The sequence below is a fragment of the Babesia bovis genome, chromosome 1 (assembly GCF_000165395.2).
Source record: "Babesia bovis T2Bo chromosome 1, whole genome shotgun sequence".
Classification (NCBI taxonomy): domain Eukaryota; phylum Apicomplexa; class Aconoidasida; order Piroplasmida; family Babesiidae; genus Babesia; species Babesia bovis.
In genome coordinates this window covers 1,225,431-1,245,734 of record NC_067396.1, presented here as the reverse complement: position 1 = coordinate 1,245,734, position 20,304 = coordinate 1,225,431, and the positions used below count along the sequence as shown (strand labels likewise).

Genomic DNA, 20,304 nt, shown 5'->3' with positions numbered 1-20,304 from the left:
TAGTAACCTATGGCACTCTATAGCCTGGCGTTTTCTATCTCTCCTAGCCGTTATCACACTGGTAAACAAGATATCCTATACAGATGTATAGTAATATTGAGTGATACAGCATATAAACCGTGAGACTTCATTGTCTACAACGCTACCACTGTACTACTGCTATATTCCGGACATTACTTGCCACTAGTTGATATGTATGCATATCTCCTTAACATCCTCATATGCTACCATGATCACTATATAGATATAATATGAAAATAGTACTATTCAATGTAGCATCTGTATAACATTACAGTAGTCCTATTCATAGCAATAGATATACTCTATGGGATATACATGTAATGATTCATGCTACCTTTTTACCTATCCTGTACAATAGATACTCAATGCTTCTAGGGAGCACTGTATCTACACTATCATATGACGCCAGCATATTAAGTCTACGTTGTTTGTAACGCACTTACTGAGGGGTACACTTTAGATGCTGATAATTAATCTACATGTTTAGGGGTCATCTTCTTTGTAGCACCTCCACAGCAATTATCCTTCATAAACATATAGAACTTCTTTCCTAAGAAATATATTATGATGATAACAATCGCCGCTGGCACCCCTCCCGTCATTGTTGCCATTATGAACAGCAGCAAGAATATTATTACATACAGCCCCCATTGAAAATGTCCATTTTCGTCCAGTATACCATACTCTATAGCCCATTCTTTTAGTTTCTGTTTCCACCCCTTCTGACTCTCCTTGTTCTTTGCCGCTTCATCACTAGCAGTACCTTCCACTACCACTACTTCCTCGCCAGGATCATCACCTTGAGTCACCTTCTCTGCCATGGCCCATGTAGAACCGTGGTAGTGGCCAGTCACTGGGCTCAGTGAGTCCAGTTTAGTATGGGTCCAGTCCAGTGGCCATAGGGCACCCAGGGCTACCAGGAGGACTGGGTAGACCAACATGGTTACGATGGTAGGGATGCAGTGGTGGGAAGGGGTGGATTAGTTATAGAGTGGTTGAGTAGTGGAGTACGATGGTAGTGATGTAGAGTATTGGTGGAATGTTAGAGTAGTAGTACTGGACTGGAAGTGTAGTATTGCTCTACAATGCTGCTATGGAATGTCTATTATGGTATAACGTAAGTGATATCTTAGTCATACAGTCTATAATATGCCTAGTAGATATTAGGCATCTAGAATGACTGTTGCAGTTCATATTGGGCTATCCCACGTTGGGCCATCAAGTCTAACAGGGTGGTACGGATAGTACCAACCCCTATGTTTCCTTTGCGATATCAGTTTCTGTTGTAGTATTTTCAGCCGTATCAGTAGGCTTGAGACCTTTTTTCTTGGGGATACTCCATTTCCAAGTAAGTAGACCACATCGGTATGCATACCACAATGTTGGTACCATCAGTACCATTGAGTAGCCCAGTAGAGTTAATTCCAGAGCAAATATCTCATTAGTGTCTCTGCTGGAGGTTGCAGCAAATATCGCTATAGCTACCAATGCTACCAGGATTACTACTGCAGCCAGTAACCCGAAGCACATGTAATCCTTGGGCCAATAGAATACCGTTTTATACTCTAGGAAATACAATGTAATTCCCAGAGTTACTATGTGAACCGCTAGAACGGCGTATGATATAACACTGTTATTACCCAGTGACTTGCGAAGAATTCCCACTGTTAATAGAGAGCCCACTGCAAGTGCTGATGTCAACACTGCAACCACTTCTGGTAAACTATATGGTAGCTTGAGGAGAGTATTCCATATAACTACCATGGCATAGGACTGAGTAATGGGTATCATTATGTTACTAAGACGTCGAATGATGGTCTTCTCGGTCTGTCCTGCATTACCGAAACCAACAAAACCCGTGCCACCACTATGCTTTGCCAGGGAAGCTGTCAATCCCAGTACTACCAGTATCACTAGTACTACCACTATCGCACTACCGTAGCAAATGTACTGACTCTTACAGCATGGTCTACAGAACAGGTTACATTTCCATCCACAGAATAGGGTACCACCAAGTATACCCAGTAGTACCACTGCAATACCGTAAATGGGATATGTCGATGTGATGAATAATTGGCTAAACAGCTCCCAACCCTGTTGCTCCAGCACCAATACCACTACCTGTAGTAATACTAGTAGTACCATCAGTACCCAATGGTACCAGGTCATTGGTGATACCAGGTAACCCGCCTTCTTGCATTGCCATAGACATACTACTAGTAGTACAGTAGATAGGGTAGTGGTAGTAGATAGTACTTCAGTAGTGCTTCCAGTGCCCATTAGGGCCACCATGGAACCCAGTGCCTGGCAGCATAGGTATAGCCATAGAAGTACCAGTACTATGGTAGTACAGGTATTAGTATCCATGATATCCTAGGAATCTACTGGGTAGGAGTCCTTATTAGCGATAAACTGTTGAAATCCTTGGATTCCATAGTAGTACTAGGGGAGTACCCAACTGCAGTGATCTGGATGGTCCAGGTGTCATAAGGTGGAGACACCTTTAGGAAGGCTCCCTAGGGGAAGAAACCTCGCACAGGGTGTGGGGAATTGGCTGTTTTTGTATGTTTTAGTAAAGGGGAAATAATGTAGTGGTATTGTGGTGGTGGTAGTGTGGAGGGTACTGATGTGGAGTGGTGGTGTATAGGTTAGTAGTAGTCAGTACTCAACAGTACCACATAAATAGCTTTAATGGGATCACATCACTTATCTAATGAAACTTATTGTTTCTCATGTTGTAAAATGACTATCCTAGGCACTACTTACCTGGACCACCACTCCCATTCAACCTATCCAGGTCATAGCCCATGGCCGCCATGAATGACCCGAGACCATCGGTCTCACTACTCAATGCTTTATCCTTCCACCTCTCCTTGCCACTAGTTCCACCCGTTAGAAACCCCAACTGACTGATTCCACTCCAGATGAGACATACTGACCCTAGGAAAATCCGGGCCAGGAGGTGGACTTGATCTGCCTTGTCCGAGAGGGTGGGCCAGTAGTAGTCACCTTCAGTGTTGCTGCCACCACCAGAAGTGGCGGTCTTTTTGCAATAGGCTGACAAGTAGCATTTTTGGCCAGCACTACTGGTACCACACTTGCCACAATCATGACAAGTAGTACCAGCACTACCACTGGTACTACAACAATTGGCACCAACACTACTACTACCAGTACATTTACACTCCCTTCCTATCCCATTACTCTCTCCACCTGTTCCTTTAAGACAACACTCATCTCCTTTTTCCTTCCACCCAACCCACTTCTGTAGTCCCTGTGCCAACTGGTCTATCAGGGTCCCTATGACCTCGGTACCCTATTGTGTCTACCCTGATCAGCTAGTACTTCTATACTAAGCATACAGAAAAAGTACCACTAAACATGTATGAAACTTTGACTAACTTTGCTACTAATCTCGCAAAGAAACCTCTAATGAACATCCACTACACTTGCTCCTACACTCTCACCAGCAGTATCACTAGTCTACACAGCACTATATACACCTTCCCCCTCACAAAGGACTGTTTGGTGGGGGGCACTATTTATGTTGGTGGTAGCCTGGTGGGGTTTTAGGATAGTGGGGATAGTGTAGTGGTGGGGCACTACCCAGTGGCTGAAAAGTAGTGATGACACTTGATAGGCAGTGATATGTGTCTATAACAATACATGATCCAGTCATTTAGGTCATGCCAACTTATTTTCAGGACTCATGCAGTGGTCACTGTGGATATCCTGATAGAGGTAGTGATATGGACTAGTGGAGAGGGTGATGTACAGGGTAGTATACATCAGGGGTGGCGATGTGGACTCTAGTGGAAGCATATTGTAGTACTAACACTGAATATCACTGTTGTACAGTACTCTATAACGAAGTCACTTCCATGGGACATTATGGATACCCTGCTTCGTGTGCTGTACCATACTGGGCCATAACAGGGGAACAACAGAGTAGTGTATATGTGCTAATGAGCAGTGTTGTTAACGTAGCAGTACAGGGAGTCCATGGACGTAGTGGATATTAGTGTTAGTGAGGTTAGGCTATGTATAGTTACTGTAGAGTAATAGAGGATATGTAGCAGGGTAGTCTAGTGGACATGTGTATGTACTGTGACATTATGTTGTATTAGTTCTCCTCAAGTCAGTCCATTATTTGTAATTTACAAATGCAAATACCAAAAACGATTAGGCCTCTGCTTCTTTTCAGTCACTGTGAAATGTTCCTTAATAATTGCTTCCACTTCGGGGTCTATAGGTTCATTGCAGTCTTCGGGCACCTTGGCAGCCAAATCAGATGGTAACATATAGCGTAGGGCTATCCTGTTTTCTTGTTTGGGTAACAAATACCAGTCGACGGTATACAATGAGAAATAATCCCTAATGCGTTTTTCCAGTACGGGCGCTATTGGTTCTCTACAGTCCGGTGCTACAAAAGCTTTCGTAGCATATGGCAACCTGTCACGAAGAAGTTTTCTGTTTTCGGGTTTCTGTACAAAATACCATTCTAGAGAGTACTTGGGTAAATCTGGTACATCAACGGGTTTAACGGTAGATGCGTCTTTTTTGCCGAAGAATCTACTGGTGAAAGATTTCTTTGGGGGTTGGCTAATATTAGTGGTTTCACCTTGTGCAGAAGAAGACTCCTTTTGTTTCGTTTTCTCAAGCCAAGAAAAATAATTCCTAATCTGTCTTTCTACTACAGGCAATATTGGCCTTTTGCAGTCTTCTGGGACAGCAGTTTGTAAATTCCATGGCAACATGTAACGAAGGGTTGCTCTGTTTAAGGGCTTGGGTAACAGATACCATTCAACAGTGAACATCGGTGGCTCATCTGGATCACTGTTTCCTGGAGTGCTAGTCCCGGTTGCTTCTTTTACTTCCGAAGGTTTAGATACTGTTGATTCTTTCTCATTGGAGAATCCGCCTATCAATGATTCCTCCTTGGGTTGCTCCTGGGCTACCTCAGTAGAGGTGACAGTGGCAGAGAGCCCGAATGCCACAACTACAAAGAGCTTCCATAACATGTTGAAGACTACCATCTTGGTGAAGTCAAAAGCGTGTGGGAATCCTAATTGAACACCTAGATGGTTGTTGTTGTGCCCCATGCATTTATGAGTGCCGCAATGTTAGGAGTTGCTCTTCTATGCAGATTTCCCAACTACTATATGATAGTTATTTATGTGGCATGTAACTATTGCGATTGTATTTCTGTCATGCATTTCTCAGATGATTATCAGTAGAGGTGCTCTACAGACCAGTATTGGTACCCTAGTCTTTGCGGGTAATTATCACGATATATGACATGAGTGTCACAATCTGTATAACCTGAATCGCATGATAGACAAGCTTACTTCACCAATTGCTATAGTGTCCTGTTAACAATGACCTACTGTGATTCCATATATCAGTACGGTGTCATAGCCACGTGAGATCTGTTAGCTTCCATATGGAAACATAATCCGTGATAGATCCAGGATGAATGTTTCTCCATTTGTATTGTATCACAATACAGACAAGCATATAATGACGTGTCATCCTATGAGCAATGATGTCACAACACTACCTTCTGTAATCATAATGATTCATTTATACTGATGCTATAACGCATCCTCTGGTGAGGCTGCTTACTGGATATCACTTTGAATACAGCTAACAGCAACATTTAGAAGGCAGTGTGCCGATTTGCGTTAATGTATAGACTATCACCCTGCCTTTGAGAGGAATATCTATGTGGGAAAGGAGCTATTATTGGTGATGACTAGGTCTATAAACTCTACACTAACCGAATCATATGAACCGCTGATAGATACACATGTCTATAGTCTAAGGGATAGTATGGAATATGTAGGACTATAGTCTACTAGTGATGCATATGTACGATTACATAGATGTCAATACGTAGAGATGTAGTCATCTACAAATGTATATATATATATATATATATGTAATATGACATTATGATAACTTTGTATTAATGAAAGTATTGCCCAATTAGTCATTTAAATTGATAGGCAAAATATATGAACATTGAATCCTTCACCTCTTCTTTTTCTGAAGCGATGAGAAATACTTCCTAATACGTTTTTCCAATTCGGGGTCTATTGGTTCATTACAATTTTCCGGAACCTTTGAGGCCAAATTACTTGGTAACGAATAACGTAAGGCAGTTCTGCTTTCTGGCTCCGGTAACAGATACCAGTCAACAGTATACAATAATAAATACTCTCTAATTTCTCTTTCCACTTCGGGTGATATTGGACTGTTACAATTCCTTTGTACAAAATAGGCCAAATCATATGGCAGCTTATCACGAAGGTGTTTTCTGTTTTGGGGCTTGGGTAACAGATACCATTCCACAGAGTACTTGGGTGGCTCTTCTGCGTCAGTGTTTTCTTGTGCCTTGGTAATCTCTTCTTGCTGTACTTCCACAGGTTGAGTCTTAGCTTCCTCTTTCTTACCAAAGAATCTGCTGACGAACGATTCCTTCTTGGGTTGCTCCTGGGCTACATCGGTACAAGTGGCTGTGGCAGACAGCCCGAATGCCACCACTACACAGAGCTTCCATAACGTGTTAAAGGCTACCATCTTGGTTAAGTCAGTATAGAGTGAGATTCCTAACTGTTGGATTCAGCTGTTGTTATGCCCCAGGTATACTATAGATGTCAGGGAATCAATAGTTAGTCTCCCATGCATTTTCCTAATGTAATGTGCTATGTATATCTATGTAAAATGAAATTACTGTGGTTCTATCATTGTGAGCCAGTGATCAGATCACTATCAGTACAGGTGCTCTACAGAACAGTATTGGCCAATGGCTCCTTGCACCAGACATTAACAACAAGAATGTAATTGTCACGATATATGAAATGAATGTCACAATCTGTATGAGTCAACGGTATGATGGACATAATGCTACCTTAGCAAGTGCTATAGTGTCCTTTTGAGCATGACATACTGTGATTCCATATACCAGTACAGTGTCATAGGCACTTAAGATGTGCTGTTGTCCACTACGGAAAGATATTCCAAGGTGGACGTATCAAGTATTATGTGTTCATTTGCGTTTTAAAACGTTACCAGTAACTGTATATTGAAATCTTAACCTATGCGTATTGATGCCACAAAGATACCTTGTTAAGTCATGATGATGAATTTATGTAGATGTCCTGGTGCTTATTGAGAGTGCTTTAAAACCCAACGACCAGAAATATTAACAATACAATATGTCGTATGAGATTAATCTACAGGTTAACATCTCACTGTTGAGAGGTATATATCTGAAACAAAGGCCGTTATATGTACTGACTAGGTCTATGTCCTTTATAGTAACCATGTCATAGATGCTACTGTTAGCTACGGGAGATTATAGGCCACGATAGAAAACGATATATATATTACTGTTTTCTACTACCGAAAACAATGATCCACAACATTATGATAACTTCGTTTTCATCAAAGTTGTACAAGACTTGTGATTTATAATGAACAATGATATCATGACTGAAGCAATGCCTTCTGCTTGTTTATACTCAATGAGAAGAACTTTTTAATACGTTTGACAACTTCAGGCTTTATGGGTTCATTATAGTCCTCCGGTACTTCGTTAGCCAAATCCTTGGGTATCGAATAACGTAAGGCAGTTCTGCTTTCCGGCTCCGGTAACAAATACCATCTAATGTAAGTCCGTGGGATATACTCCCTGATTAGTTCTTCTGATTTTGATGCTATTGGTTGATTACAGTCCCTTGGTATAGTGTTTTGAATAATCCATGGCAGCTTATCACGAAGAGTCGCTCTGTTTATGGGCTTGGGTAACAGATACCATTCAACAGAAAACTTGGGTGGCTCTTCTGCGTCAGTGTTTTCTTGTGCCTTGGTAATCTCTTCTTGCTGTACTTCCACAGGTTGAGTCTTAGCTTCCTCTTTCTTACCAAAGAATCTGCTGACGAAGGATTCCTTCTTGGGTTGCTCCTGGTCTACATCAGTTGAAGTGGCCGTGGCAGAAAGCCCAAATGCCACCACTAAACAGAGTTTCCATAACATGTTGAAGGCTACCATCTTGGTGAAGTCAAAATATAGTGAGGTTGCTAACTGTCGGATTTATAGTTGTTATGCCCCATCCATAGTACAGTTGCCCCAAAGTTAGGGATTGCTCTTCAGTGCAGCTTTTCATGCTGCAGTAGAATAGTTATCAAGGTTTCACGTGATTTGTATGGTTCCGAGGCTGTCAGGCAGCCATCATATCAGTATCAGTACAGATCCTCCACAGAGCATTATTGGAACACTGACTTTATGAAATAAATGTCACCTATATGAACATCATTGGTACTATTTGTGATTCATGTAGACATTATAAAATATTATACCTTACTATGCGCCATAGAGTCCATATAACCAGGACAGTGCCATTGACCACTATGTAAACATATTCCATTGTAGAACCACCACGGACTATTTGTATATCTGAGTTGTATCACACTATAACTAACGGTATAATGAGAATTTTAACCTATGAGCAATGATGCCACGAAGCTACCTTGTCCAATCATTATGATTCATTTATAGAGATGCCATAATGCATGACAATATCAATCCGCTCACTAGAAAACACCATTGATAGTGACAATAGTAACCGTTGCGCTATACCTGCCTAAAAAACTGAATACAGTGTAACATATACACTAATGGGAGTGATACTAGTAGTGCATGTAGTGTCACTGTAGATGAGAGTATAGCATTACTTTTAGTAGAAGATTACCAAATGTTCCATAAAAGTATGGTAGCAGTGTTAGTAAAAGTTCCATTGATGTTTAGAAACTCACTTAGTCAAGAAGTGATGGATGTTCGGGGTCCTGACATAGTACTACCATAGTGGTACTGCAGTGGTACGGACCTATATAGACCAACTGGCACAGGTACTCAGTGCACTCGTTGGGTGGAGTACGATAGAGAAGTGTTGGAACAGTGGTAGCACGTGCAAGAAGGGTATTAAGGAACATCATGGCCAAGATGGGTGCGGGTATCTTAATGATATAAAGCATGAGAACAAGTGTGAGACATGTGGGTGTATGAAATGGAATGTGGACAAGCCGGACGAAGAAGGAACACCACTGGGAAGGAAGTGTACAAGGTGTAGTGGTGGTACATGTGGTTATTCCTGTTACAGAGAGAGCTACAAGTCTTCATACTCAGGTAACAAGCACTTACATAAGAATGATAATCTCCCCACCTGGCAAAACGTCAGTACAACCATTGATAGATCAAGATGTGCCCGTATCCTCCTAGGCTCAGTATGTCTCATCTGGAGTGGACTTACCTATATGCATTGGACGGGCAAGTGGGCCAAGGGTAGTCCATACTGGAACAACCACATTTTGGATGGTACTGGTCTAGATGATGGTACACTATCCCAATGGCTACAGGCCTTAGGATTCCCTAAAGATATGTTGAATGACAAAGGGCCGAAAAATAGATTAGATCAGGTCATATGGGATGGGTTTAGGGATATGCTTTTCTTGGGATTCCTGGAGCCTAGTGGTCTCAGTGGTGATGATGTCAAGGACGACAATGGCAATACAGCGAGAAGTCCTTTCGGTATGAATTACGCCGGTTTTGTGCATACTGCACATAGGGATTCATTCAACACTGATCAAGCTACTGTCTTCCCTAATGGCACAAGTTCTAGTAGCGCTGGCCAAATCAGTGAAACTAACCAGCATAAAAACGGTGCCATTTTCAAGCTCTATATTCTATCATGTGCCTACTTTACAGGGTTACAGAAGAAGGGTCCGCCGAAGGGGGACAATCGGAATCCCAAGACCATCCGTGAGATCCTCTACTGGCTAAGTGCATTGCCATATAGTACGGCATACCCAAAGATACTGAAGCATTCCATAGAGCGCCTCAAGAGCGTGGCGCCAGTTGTTGGAGACAAAAAACAGCTTTCGTTCTACCAGACAGGCCGTAATCATCCCATTACAGTTCATGAATTCAACCTCTTTGCTCACTTCCAAGCAGTGACCCAGTACTGCCCACTGGTCCTCATAGGTATACAGGGTGGAATACATATTACTAAAGGCACCAAAGAACCACCCATACACTCCTTATACGCCAACACGGAGTGTTCCTTCACATATCCCACTGTATCCATCCAAGCATACAACCAGGTGGTCCACTACATTAGGGCATTGTTCTACCAGTTGTACTTCCTAAGGAAGCAATGTGCAGTGAAGGTCACTTGTGGAGGGAAATGGCGTGAGTGTAGGTATGGCAGTGGAGTGGTCTCCAAGGGGGTAATCAGCTGGATGTGCCTGGGGTGTAACCCCATGGAACATGATAGGAAATGGAGGGTAGAGAAGGTAAATGGGGAGTTAGGAAAAGTAGTGTCTTCGGGGAAATCAGATGATGTAGCAGTAAAGGTAAAGGATGTGCTAGAGAAGATTGGTGATGTAGTGGTACAATTGGGTAACGCCCAGGAGGCATTGGAAGGGAAGGCTGAGAGTAAAGTGATAGAGGGGGTGAAGGAGGCACTGGAGGGGGCTAAGCAGGGACTAGGGCAGGTGAATGGTGGGCTGGATGTGAAACTACAGGAGGCTAAGACGAAACTAGGGGAGCTGACGAATGGTAGTGGTGGCGCACTACACACACTAGTGAATGGTGGTGGTGCTGGGTCATTACAGCAGATAGCTAATGCTGACGCAGACTGGAAGAAGGAATACAGTAGTGCCAAGGACAAGATAAGTGAAGCTATCGATGGAGTAAGGGAGGTACTGAGAGCACTAGAAAAGGAAGTGCCAGAGGTGGATGACAGTACAAATCTGAATGGTCACAAAAAGATGTTTAGCGGTGCCATAAAAGCCATACTAGAAATTGTGGGTAGTACTAGATGTGTTCACTGCCAAGACCATGCCAACAAGTGTGGCAAAACACCAACACCCAGTGTCTGTGACAAATGCCACCAACAATACATGGACGGCACGCCATCACCCCTCCAGGCATTTCTCGAGGATCGCTTACCAGGGTTTAGTTGTCGTAGCACCATGGACGAGCTGGACAAACAAGAGGCGGATAGGGCTCAGAAAGGGAGAGATGCACCTCCTGGGTCGGAGCTGAGTTATCCCTCTGCAGCATCCCACCTAGGACACTGTAATGGCTCAGGCCAATGCTGCCCACTTCCAATGGGTTTTAGAGGTCAATTCCAAAAACGAGTAACCAATACAGGCCAACGCCTTTATGGCATCCTCTACTTCTTCAGTAATGAGAACATGATGCAATCATGTGTTTATACACTAGTGAGGGTCACAGCAGCACTCAGTGCCACCACACCACAGGTACTGGGTGATGTCTTTGGGTTCTTTAGGGGTGGTGTGGGAAATAAAGAGGAGGGAGAAAACAAGGAGAAGAAGAAGACAAAGTGTGGGCACGATGGTAATCCAGGTGACAAGGGAAACGAAAACAAATACTTCTGCGGCTGGTGCGCTTCTGGGTTACGGGATGAAGTAAAGAAGATAGAGTGGATTCCAAAGGGAGGAGACAGTGATAAAGGAGGACACTACATGGACAAAGTCGGTAAAGCGCTGAGAGATATTAAGGGAGACAAGGACAGTGCTGTCGCTCTAAAGTCAACTACTACAACTACTACCACTAATACATCCTTCTCACGACTCACTGAGAACTGCCACTACCTCTCCCCCCTAACAGGTGAACTTTACACCGCAGTGAGTGCCACCTTCGGTGGAACATACCTCTCATGGGTACTATATCTATCAGATGCACTTCAATGGGGACTAGAATCACTGGCCAGTGCATTCAAGGAGATTGAATGCCGGGGCTGTAGAGAGTGTGACCCCAATAAGTGCAAGAAGGGAAGTCATGGTGGGACGGATAGTGCACAATGTAACTGCTCATCAATCGTATCATGTACCGGGGTACTGCCGGTGCTGTATAGGCATGGCTTCAGCTACGGTAACCCATTCAATCTGGAGGGGTACCACCAGAAGGATGGAAAGACAGATGGGCAGTATGACATTGAGGACACGAAGAAAGCTAGACGTTGTCACGAGTTCCTAGAAAGTCTTCAAGATGTAATCAACCAGAAGGAGGAGGCCACCTCTCAGGACCACCCCCTCACCAACCTCCTCTCCCAGGTCGGCAAGCTCCAATACGACATACGGCTCCCATGGATATTTGTCCTCACGTTAGCCTGGCTAGTAGCAGTGCTCTACCTTGCCTTTGGTGCCATATGGCCACTGGACTGGACTCATATGAGGTCGCATTGTAGGGGGTGGTTCAGGAAGGGTAGTTTGAGTCCATGGGAGGTACTGATGGTGGGCAAGAAGAAGGGAAGAGGGATACTAGAGTTTTTTGGTAAGACATAGTGGCAAAGTAGTGGCGCCTTTGGCGCAGTAACTAGGGATAATGTAGATATGCTAGTAAAGGTTACATGGAAGTTTAGTATAAAAGTAGTAGCTGTTAGGGATGGTGATGTGGATAGGGTTACAGAGTTTTTTTGGTGGACATTACGTAGCAATGTTAGTAAAGGTTTAGTAGTGATTTAATTAAAAATTTAGTAGTATTTTCAGTCAAAGTTAAGTACTGGTTTTGGTAAAAGTTTCACAAAAGTTTGGTGGCACTTTTGCTGAAAGTTCTATAAGGGCGCCTTCGGCGCAACAGTGCCTCCAGGGGTGGTGATGCGGAGTAATTGTGACATAGAAAGCCCATGGGTTCCACCCACCCTTTGGCAACAATTGAAGGGAACAGTACATTATAGACAAGTGTAGCACCAATTGAAAGAAACAGTACATTATAGACATGTGTAGCACCAATTGAAGGAAACAGTACATTATAGACCAGTATAGCAACAATTGAAGGAAACAGTGTTATTATTATAGACAAGTGTGGCAACAATTGAAGGAAACAGTGTTATTATAGACAGTATGGCAACAATTGAAGGAAACAGTACATTATAGACCAGTATAGCAACAATTGAAGGAAACAGTACATTGTAGACAAGTGTGGCAACAATTGAAGGAAACAGTGTTATTATAGACAGTATGGCAACAATTGAAGGAAACAGTACATTATAGACAAGTATGGCACCAATTGAAGGAAACAGTACATTGTAGACAAGTGTGGCAACAATTGAAGGAAACAGTGTTATTATAATTATAGGTCTCCAGGACGGTGTAACGCAAATGTTGTTATACTGTTGGTATAGCTTTAGTCAGATTGTTTATACGTTTTAGTTGTGTTTCCACTGAAACTGTGGCTTAGCTTTGGGTAATTCTTTGCTAAAAGTTTCACAAAAGTTTGGTAGCACTTTTGCTGAAAGTTTAGTGTTAAAGAAGTGCCTTTTCTGGGTAGTTGTGGTGATGTAGGTCAGAAGAAGTGCCACGATTTCTTAACGACACTAGAGAGTGTCAAGGATAGCGGCGAGTTCACAAAACTCACCACCTCCATCAACCAGCTCATCTACACCACCAGGCTCCCCTGGATATTTGTTCTCACAGTGGCCTGGCTAGTAGCGGTACTCTACCTTGCCTTTGGTGCCATATGGCCACTGGACTGGACACATATGAGGTCACATTGGTTACGTGGTGGAGAACACCAGTGGCAGTGTATGTGGTATAAGGTGATGACGGGGAGGAAGGGAATGGAACTGGTGGAGTATTTTGGTAGATAGAAAGTGTAAAAACAGTTATTTACTATACGCGTCATATAGAAAGTGTCCTAGAGTAGCGTGGAAGCAATTTATTCGCTGTTTATAGTGCGGTCACTGTTAGAGCAGGCACAGTGGCATTAGATGTTGTACGAGTAGTACATTAGTGGGTATAATCATTATAGGGTTTAGCAATACCCATAGCACAGGATAACATCTTTGGTCACCGCAGTTGTTAGTGTCCAAACAATGGATAACACTTGTTGATACCGATATTGCCAAAGTGGCGTGTAGAGTTATAGACGTGACTGCTATCGACTCTAGTAGGTGACATGTATGGCATATGGCTTCTGTCGGGTACAATGCCTACTATGGGTCAGCATATACTATAGTATTTTACGTAGCTGTAAGTGGTGCTATCATATAGATTCTAGAGTCACTGTGGTGCCCACTGGATGCTTGTGTCATGCGATAACCTTCAGGTCTCCATAAGAATACAGACTTCGGCTCTGTTCCTGGCCTACGTGTTCGCAGGGTTCAAGCATAGATATTAGGAGTGATATGTATTCGAAGAAATGATACACGTAACTTCAGGGGTAACATTCAAGGTAATGAAATACTAAGCGGTGGGAATGTAGCTAGTGACGTTAAGAAGAGGTGGTAACCAGGGATCCGTCATAAATGGATATATAGCCGAAGAACTTAGGTATCTCATTGAATATTGACATCTTCAATGTTTGGATGCTGATAAGACTCATTATTACGTTACTGAGATACGGGTCCATTTTGGCGATAATGCGGTAACAACATCCATAGATTATGTCCCAACAAAGTATTGAGATCAATCAAACTTATTCTGGAGCCCATTTAATAGATAGGTTCACATGTTTGTAACGCTAGTATTGATAGAAGATCAGTCATGGACGTAGTTACATATTGTCTACATGTGTAGTTGTATCTAGGTACCATCTGTAGAATACAACACCATCTCTTATTCCCTGTCAACAGCACATCCGCCTATTTGGAAGTAATTATACACTGACAACGATTGCACAAAGGGTTATTCCGGAACAACTCTGCTCGCATGTATTATGGATGGCCATTGAATTATACCTGGGCATGACAAGTATAACGACAACAGTTAGGAATCTCGCCATTTACTGTCTTTATGAAAACGGTATCCATAAACAAGTTATCTAAACTCTGTGCATTGGTAGCATTAGGACTACCTTCCATTGCCACTTCTACCGATGTAGCCCAGGAGCAGCCCAAGAAGGAATCGTTCTTAGGCAGATTCTTCGGTAAGAAACCAGAAGCTGCCACTAAGCGTGTGGAAGTGCAAGAAAAAGAGAATAGTGACAGTGAAGAAGATATTGAAACTGGAGAGCCATCAAACTACTCTGTTGAATGGTATCTGTTACCAAAGCCCTTAAACAGAGCTATACTACGTTATCTGTTGCCAAGCAGCTTGGCCAAAAAAGTTCCAGAGGACTGTAATGAACCAATAGATTCTTTGGTGGAGAATGAGATTAGGAAGCATTTCATCTGGTATGGCTTTGACTGGTATCTGTTAACCTTGCCGCAAAATAGGTCTGCCTTACGTAAAAAGTTACCGCGCGACGGTGCCAAAATGTTGCCAGAAAGCTGAAACATACCAGTAATTCATCAGTAGAAGATAATATCATTGCCTTTTTAAATGTGTATTACTGAATGGTATATATCATTCAGGCCAGAAAAAATTGCTTTAAGTTATTGGTTACCATCTGATTTGGCTGCAAAGGTACCAGAGGACTGTAATGAACAAATAGAACCCGAAGTGGATAAACTTATTAGGGACCATTTCACAGTGATTGAAAAAAAAGAAGAGGTTATAGGGTAAAGGGCATTATATCATCTATCGGCCTTAACCGATCGTGGGATAGCTTGATAAAAATGAAGTTCCCATAATGTCATAGTCTACAGACATATGTAGCAGAATATAGTGGTAAATAATGTTTATTGCATTGCGGTATATAATTCTTTCATAGATAACATTACCTTTTACGGCATAGTTACTATACAAGGCACAGATCTAGTCATCACCAATAATAGCTCCTTTCCCACATAGATATTCCTCTTAACAGCAACATGATAACCTACACCTTAATGTAATACGACACAACTATTCGTTAATATTACTGTTAGCTACATTTAATAATGCCACACAGTATGCATTATGGTATCTCTACAAAACAAATCATCATGACCACAGAAGATATTGTGGCAACATTGCTCATAGGATAATACCTCTTCGTGCCGTTGTTTGTATCGTGATAAAATGCAAATGAGCACATCAGTTAAATCGGATCTATCTTGGAATATGATTCCATATTGGACATTAAGACATCTTAAGTGCCTATGACACTGTACTGGTATATGGAATCACAGTAGGTCATTGTTAACAGGACACTATAGCAATTGGTGAAGTAAGCTTGTCTATCATGCGATTGATGTTGTACAGATCTCGACATTTACGCCATATATGCGTCATTAACGGTACCAAGGACGTTCCTGTTGGTCATGTTTACCTCATGAAGCCAGTGTACAATACCGGTCTGCAGAGCGTTTGTACTGACAGTGATCTGGCGAATGCCTGATAATAAAAAGGCCACCATCATTTCACACCAGACACGTTGCACTTTCACAGTAGCTGAAAACTCTGCAATGAAGAGAAACCCCTAATTTTCTGGCACCGCTACTATATCTGGGGGGCACAGTGGCAAGATAATGTGTAACACATAGGAATCTAGCTCTCTAGTAACCTTACTAAAATGGTAGCCTTTAACAGTTTCTCTAAGCTCTGTGTAGTTGTGGCCCTCGGGCTCTCTGCCACTGTCACCTCTACTGAGGTAGCCCAGGAACAACCCAAGAAGGAATCGTTCGTAAGCAGATTCTTTGGTAAAAGAGACGAAACTGCCACTAAGCGTGTGGAAGTGCAAGAAAAAGAGAATAGTGACAGTGAAGAAGATATTGAAACTGGAGAGCCATCAAACTACTCTGTTGAATGGTATCTGTTACCAAAGCCCTTAAACAGAGCAACCCTTCGTTACAGATTGCCGCGGGATTTGTATGATGTTGTGCCACTGGACTGCAACAAACCGATAGCACCCGAAGTGGAAAAGCGCATTAGGAATTATTTTTCGTTGCATACCATTGAATGGTATCTGTTACCAAAGCCCTTAAACAGAGCTGCCCTACGTTATTCGTTACCATCTAATTTGTCGAAAAAAGTTCCAGAAGATTGTAGAGAACCAATAAAACCCGAAGTGGAAGAACGCATAAGAAAGTACTTTTCATTGTATGCCGTTGATTGGTATCTCTTACCTAAGCCTGAAAACAGAGCCACCCTGCGTAATTCTCTACCAAGGGATTTGGCCTCAAAGGTTCCGGAGGACTGTAATCAACCAATAGAACCCGAAGTGGTAGAACGTATTAGGGAGTTCTTCTCGTTGTGTTCCGTTGAATGGTATCATCTGCCCAAGCCGGAAAACGGAAAATATCGCCGTTCTAAGTTGCCATGGGAATTGTCCATTGCCGTACCAAAGGATGGCAACGAGACAATATTGGGTGCAGTGGAAAAACGTAGTTAAGAAGGTTTCCCCCGTTTTATCCAAAGAAGAAATGAAGTCACCCATGGCCATCAGCCATGTATTAATAAATCACCAATCGTGGGATACCTTGATAAAAATGCAGTTATCATAATACCACGGTCTATAGACTACTGTACTAGATTACACAGATACATTTGTCGTAGGTCATTCTACATCTACATAGATTACTTTCACTAACACTAGCATCCATTCGGTTCATGGACGTGTATGGGTGCCGCTGCTCTGGCAGTTTGTGATGCTGTTTTAGATGCATTTATGTAGATGCCAAATAGATATCTACCATAGAGTTCACCTGTAGGGCGCGACCATAAATGTATGCCTTTATGGACCATTGTTAGTCAGGCTAGATCCCTTAGCGATACTATCAATTGACCCTACAAATGTCATACTGTACAATCGCAATACCCCTGGACACTAGTAGTACAAGTTACATTCTGTATCACAGAGATGCCATGTGGTATTACTGTAGCGAAGAGATTCTATTATGCTATATAGAGGTGGGATACTAAGGTGATACACTATTCATGGTTATCTGTGGTACCATCTTCTTAGATAAACAAAATACCTAGAGATCATAGTCCATTATACCGTCTAACACAATGCTACAACATTACTGGAGTTGTTAGATAACAGGTATACACAAATGTTACACCAATACTTCAGGGATGATTCCCTGCAACAAAACCAACCTCTGTACGGCATATGCAGTACTACAGCTGGATCATTCCAATGCATTCCCCCCTAAACGTTCATGCCTTCAGAAGCACTCTAGAGAATTATACAGTACAACTATATTACCACTGGCGGTTCATTCTTCGTTGGCTTTGTATACATCAGCCGAGGAGTACTGTTCATCGCGGGAGTCTTTGTTTATGTCATAACCAACTGGAATAATGCACTTCTATTCATGATGGTTATACTAGGTGGTGTGATACTATTATTGGACATTTACACTTCCTTTTACGGTTATATTGTAATGCTGAAGCAAGAGAGTGCGGCCGGTGATTCTCAGGGTTGGATGCTCATTGCTTGAGTATAATAGCCGACATTGTGTGTTGTTGGTTGTATACCTAATGGATATCGTCGTGGCTGTACTGAAGAACGGAAAAAACCTAGTTAACGTAGTGTCAACTCCCGTAACAATGTTCGAGGTACTTATTGCATGCCTTTAGTTGATATAGCTACTGCATTTAGCCGGCCGCATTGCAGATTACAGCTGTGATGGCATCAGTGAATGACAGAACAGCGACACCAGCTAAAGTTGATGATGTTGGATCATATTGTTGGTTACATTCATTTTAATAGTTGCAGGATAGAGCAAACATGACCCATACTAATGTTATTAAAATTGGTGATAGTATGGTTGAGCTTGTGAGCGACCTAGGATGCTGCAAACATCTACTCTGATGGGAGGGAGCCATTACCCATGGAGTCAAACACCAGACAGGAATCTGCACTATAGAGACTACAACAACGAAGTTACCCTTACTGAATGATCATCTGAAAACACAAAACTGGCATCATTACAGCATACATTGATCTATTTTAATATTGTGTTGTATATAGGACGACCCTACTGTTACTGGTATGCTACTAACCTGCCAATATACTTCACATGATAAGTTACCAATCGTATCTTAAACGCAGTAACATTGCTATAGCATTAATAGGGCTATTACAGCAGGTTGATTTAGCACCATGAATATTGATATTAATGTTGACAAAACACCGACGATCGGAGAGTGTCAAACGTGGAATTTCACAGGACATTTACAATACATAGAGGTTGATAACAATAGTGTTGCTTTATTCAACCACAGATGATGGATATATCATTGCTATTATTCCTGACGAAAAGTATGCATATCCGTACCACCAATGCAGTGAATATGACAACAATGCGACTATCAATGTTTATCTTAGGAACACGGAGCAACGAGATAACTAACGCCAAGTTCACTATTTACCATCGTTTTTGGCTAGTACTACTGTGGGTGGTAGTACAGATGGTACCGGCTACTATAATTAACATCATAAAACCTGCAAGCATTGGTGATGTTGAGCACATCCCATACATTCGTGCGCTAGCCTGTGCCGATTACAGTGTTAGAATGGCGTTTTAACTCTGTAACATCCGGCCAGCAGGATGTCAGCCGTTGTGATGTACCCCAAAAGGTTAATTAGGGAGATCTACAATAGCTGTGCCATAACAACGATTCAAGTGTTAATCCATTGGTTAATCTATAATTACTATTAGTGAGGCCAGTAGTGGGATAAATATAATGTACCACGAGCGGTCGAATTTAGTCAGTCATTAGGGTGATGGCACGCCTTCCCTGACATAATTTGCATTACGTAAACTGCTTCTCCACCGTATGGCACAAGTAAGATGCTACAGCCGATCTCACCAAACTAGTCGTTGAACGAACTATATGGTACTGCCGCAAGACTGAACTATCTTGCTGATCATAAAATGACTGTATTGCATCAAAGACAACAACAAAACTGAAATAAATACAGCACATATTGTGGTCACCGTTAAATACACTATATTAATCAATGGGACTACGCTGACATACGGCTTCGGCTTCGGCTTCTACCCTTCCATTTGAATTGTATATAACGTGTTCTGTAGCAAAAGTATTACACATATACTGATTTAGAACAATATACTCATCTATACAATCATGGAGACTACATAGTACGCGCACCCCAATAGTTGTTAGATTTCTTGGGGTCTAGATCGATACAGTCGGTGTTGTTCATCGCTATCATGAACATCGTTTGCGCAGATTCCATACAAAATATATCAGTTCAATCATTACGAGTAACTTATCCCGCATGTAAGTGGATAAGATACTATTCATCCACATGATTTGTCATAAACTTTATAACAATCCCAATAACTGGTACTAAGCACCTTTGAAATTACACCATTGCTACAGCACCTACCAGGTACAACGTAGCAAAATATATGGT

At 42.1% G+C, this 20,304-nt stretch overlaps 11 protein-coding genes across 11 annotated transcripts; 4 read left to right on the top strand and 7 right to left on the bottom strand.

The window, feature by feature from the left end:
• Window positions 1-452: 452 nt before the first annotated feature.
• On the bottom strand, window positions 453-1,011 carry BBOV_I001205 (putative integral membrane protein). The gene has a single exon (XM_051767362.1). It carries the CDS (start codon window positions 960-962, stop codon window positions 492-494), a length of 471 nt encoding a protein of 156 aa, XP_051623868.1. The 5' UTR covers window positions 963-1,011; the 3' UTR covers window positions 453-491.
• A 220-nt stretch (window positions 1,012-1,231) lies between these two features.
• Window positions 1,232-2,452, bottom strand: BBOV_I001200 (uncharacterized protein). The gene has a single exon (XM_001608731.2). The coding sequence runs from the start codon at window positions 2,386-2,388 to the stop codon at window positions 1,276-1,278; it is 1,113 nt and encodes a 370-aa protein (XP_001608781.1). The 5' UTR covers window positions 2,389-2,452; the 3' UTR covers window positions 1,232-1,275.
• A 293-nt stretch (window positions 2,453-2,745) lies between these two features.
• On the bottom strand, window positions 2,746-3,287 carry BBOV_I001190 (variant erythrocyte surface antigen-1 beta subunit). The gene is made up of 2 exons (XM_001608730.2): window positions 3,226-3,287; window positions 2,746-3,118 (listed from the first exon to the last, which is right to left on the bottom strand). Exons 1-2 carry the CDS (start codon window positions 3,256-3,258, stop codon window positions 2,780-2,782), a joined length of 372 nt encoding a protein of 123 aa, XP_001608780.1. The 5' UTR covers window positions 3,259-3,287; the 3' UTR covers window positions 2,746-2,779.
• Window positions 3,288-4,138: 851 nt separating this feature from the next.
• On the bottom strand, window positions 4,139-5,097 carry BBOV_I001180 (SmORF protein). The gene has a single exon (XM_001608729.2). It carries the CDS (start codon window positions 5,055-5,057, stop codon window positions 4,179-4,181), a length of 879 nt encoding a protein of 292 aa, XP_001608779.1. The 5' UTR covers window positions 5,058-5,097; the 3' UTR covers window positions 4,139-4,178.
• Window positions 5,098-6,029: 932 nt separating this feature from the next.
• Window positions 6,030-6,623, bottom strand: BBOV_I001170 (SmORF protein). Its single transcript, XM_001608728.2, has one exon. It carries the CDS (start codon window positions 6,601-6,603, stop codon window positions 6,055-6,057), a length of 549 nt encoding a protein of 182 aa, XP_001608778.1. The 5' UTR covers window positions 6,604-6,623; the 3' UTR covers window positions 6,030-6,054.
• Window positions 6,624-7,482: 859 nt separating this feature from the next.
• On the bottom strand, window positions 7,483-8,101 carry BBOV_I001160 (SmORF protein). Its single transcript, XM_001608727.2, has one exon. The coding sequence runs from the start codon at window positions 8,074-8,076 to the stop codon at window positions 7,513-7,515; it is 564 nt and encodes a 187-aa protein (XP_001608777.1). The 5' UTR covers window positions 8,077-8,101; the 3' UTR covers window positions 7,483-7,512.
• Window positions 8,102-8,815: 714 nt separating this feature from the next.
• Window positions 8,816-9,061, bottom strand: BBOV_I001150 (uncharacterized protein). The gene has a single exon (XM_001608726.2). It carries the CDS (start codon window positions 9,057-9,059, stop codon window positions 8,841-8,843), a length of 219 nt encoding a protein of 72 aa, XP_001608776.1. The 5' UTR covers window positions 9,060-9,061; the 3' UTR covers window positions 8,816-8,840.
• Window positions 9,062-9,085: 24 nt separating this feature from the next.
• BBOV_I001140 (variant erythrocyte surface antigen-1 alpha subunit) lies at window positions 9,086-12,440 on the top strand. Its single transcript, XM_001608725.2, has one exon. The coding sequence runs from the start codon at window positions 9,087-9,089 to the stop codon at window positions 12,393-12,395; it is 3,309 nt and encodes a 1,102-aa protein (XP_001608775.1). The 5' UTR covers window position 9,086; the 3' UTR covers window positions 12,396-12,440.
• Window positions 12,441-14,813: 2,373 nt separating this feature from the next.
• BBOV_I001130 (SmORF protein) lies at window positions 14,814-15,372 on the top strand. The gene has a single exon (XM_001608724.2). It carries the CDS (start codon window positions 14,844-14,846, stop codon window positions 15,321-15,323), a length of 480 nt encoding a protein of 159 aa, XP_001608774.1. The 5' UTR covers window positions 14,814-14,843; the 3' UTR covers window positions 15,324-15,372.
• A 1,078-nt stretch (window positions 15,373-16,450) lies between these two features.
• Window positions 16,451-17,437, top strand: BBOV_I001120 (SmORF protein). The gene has a single exon (XM_001608723.2). It carries the CDS (start codon window positions 16,486-16,488, stop codon window positions 17,302-17,304), a length of 819 nt encoding a protein of 272 aa, XP_001608773.1. The 5' UTR covers window positions 16,451-16,485; the 3' UTR covers window positions 17,305-17,437.
• Window positions 17,438-19,004: 1,567 nt separating this feature from the next.
• On the top strand, window positions 19,005-19,528 carry BBOV_I001115 (putative integral membrane protein). Its single transcript, XM_051767938.1, has 3 exons — window positions 19,005-19,110; window positions 19,146-19,430; window positions 19,468-19,528. The coding sequence occupies exons 1-3, from the start codon at window positions 19,024-19,026 to the stop codon at window positions 19,507-19,509; spliced, it is 414 nt and encodes a 137-aa protein (XP_051623895.1). The 5' UTR covers window positions 19,005-19,023; the 3' UTR covers window positions 19,510-19,528.
• The last annotated feature ends 776 nt before the right edge of the window (window positions 19,529-20,304 follow it).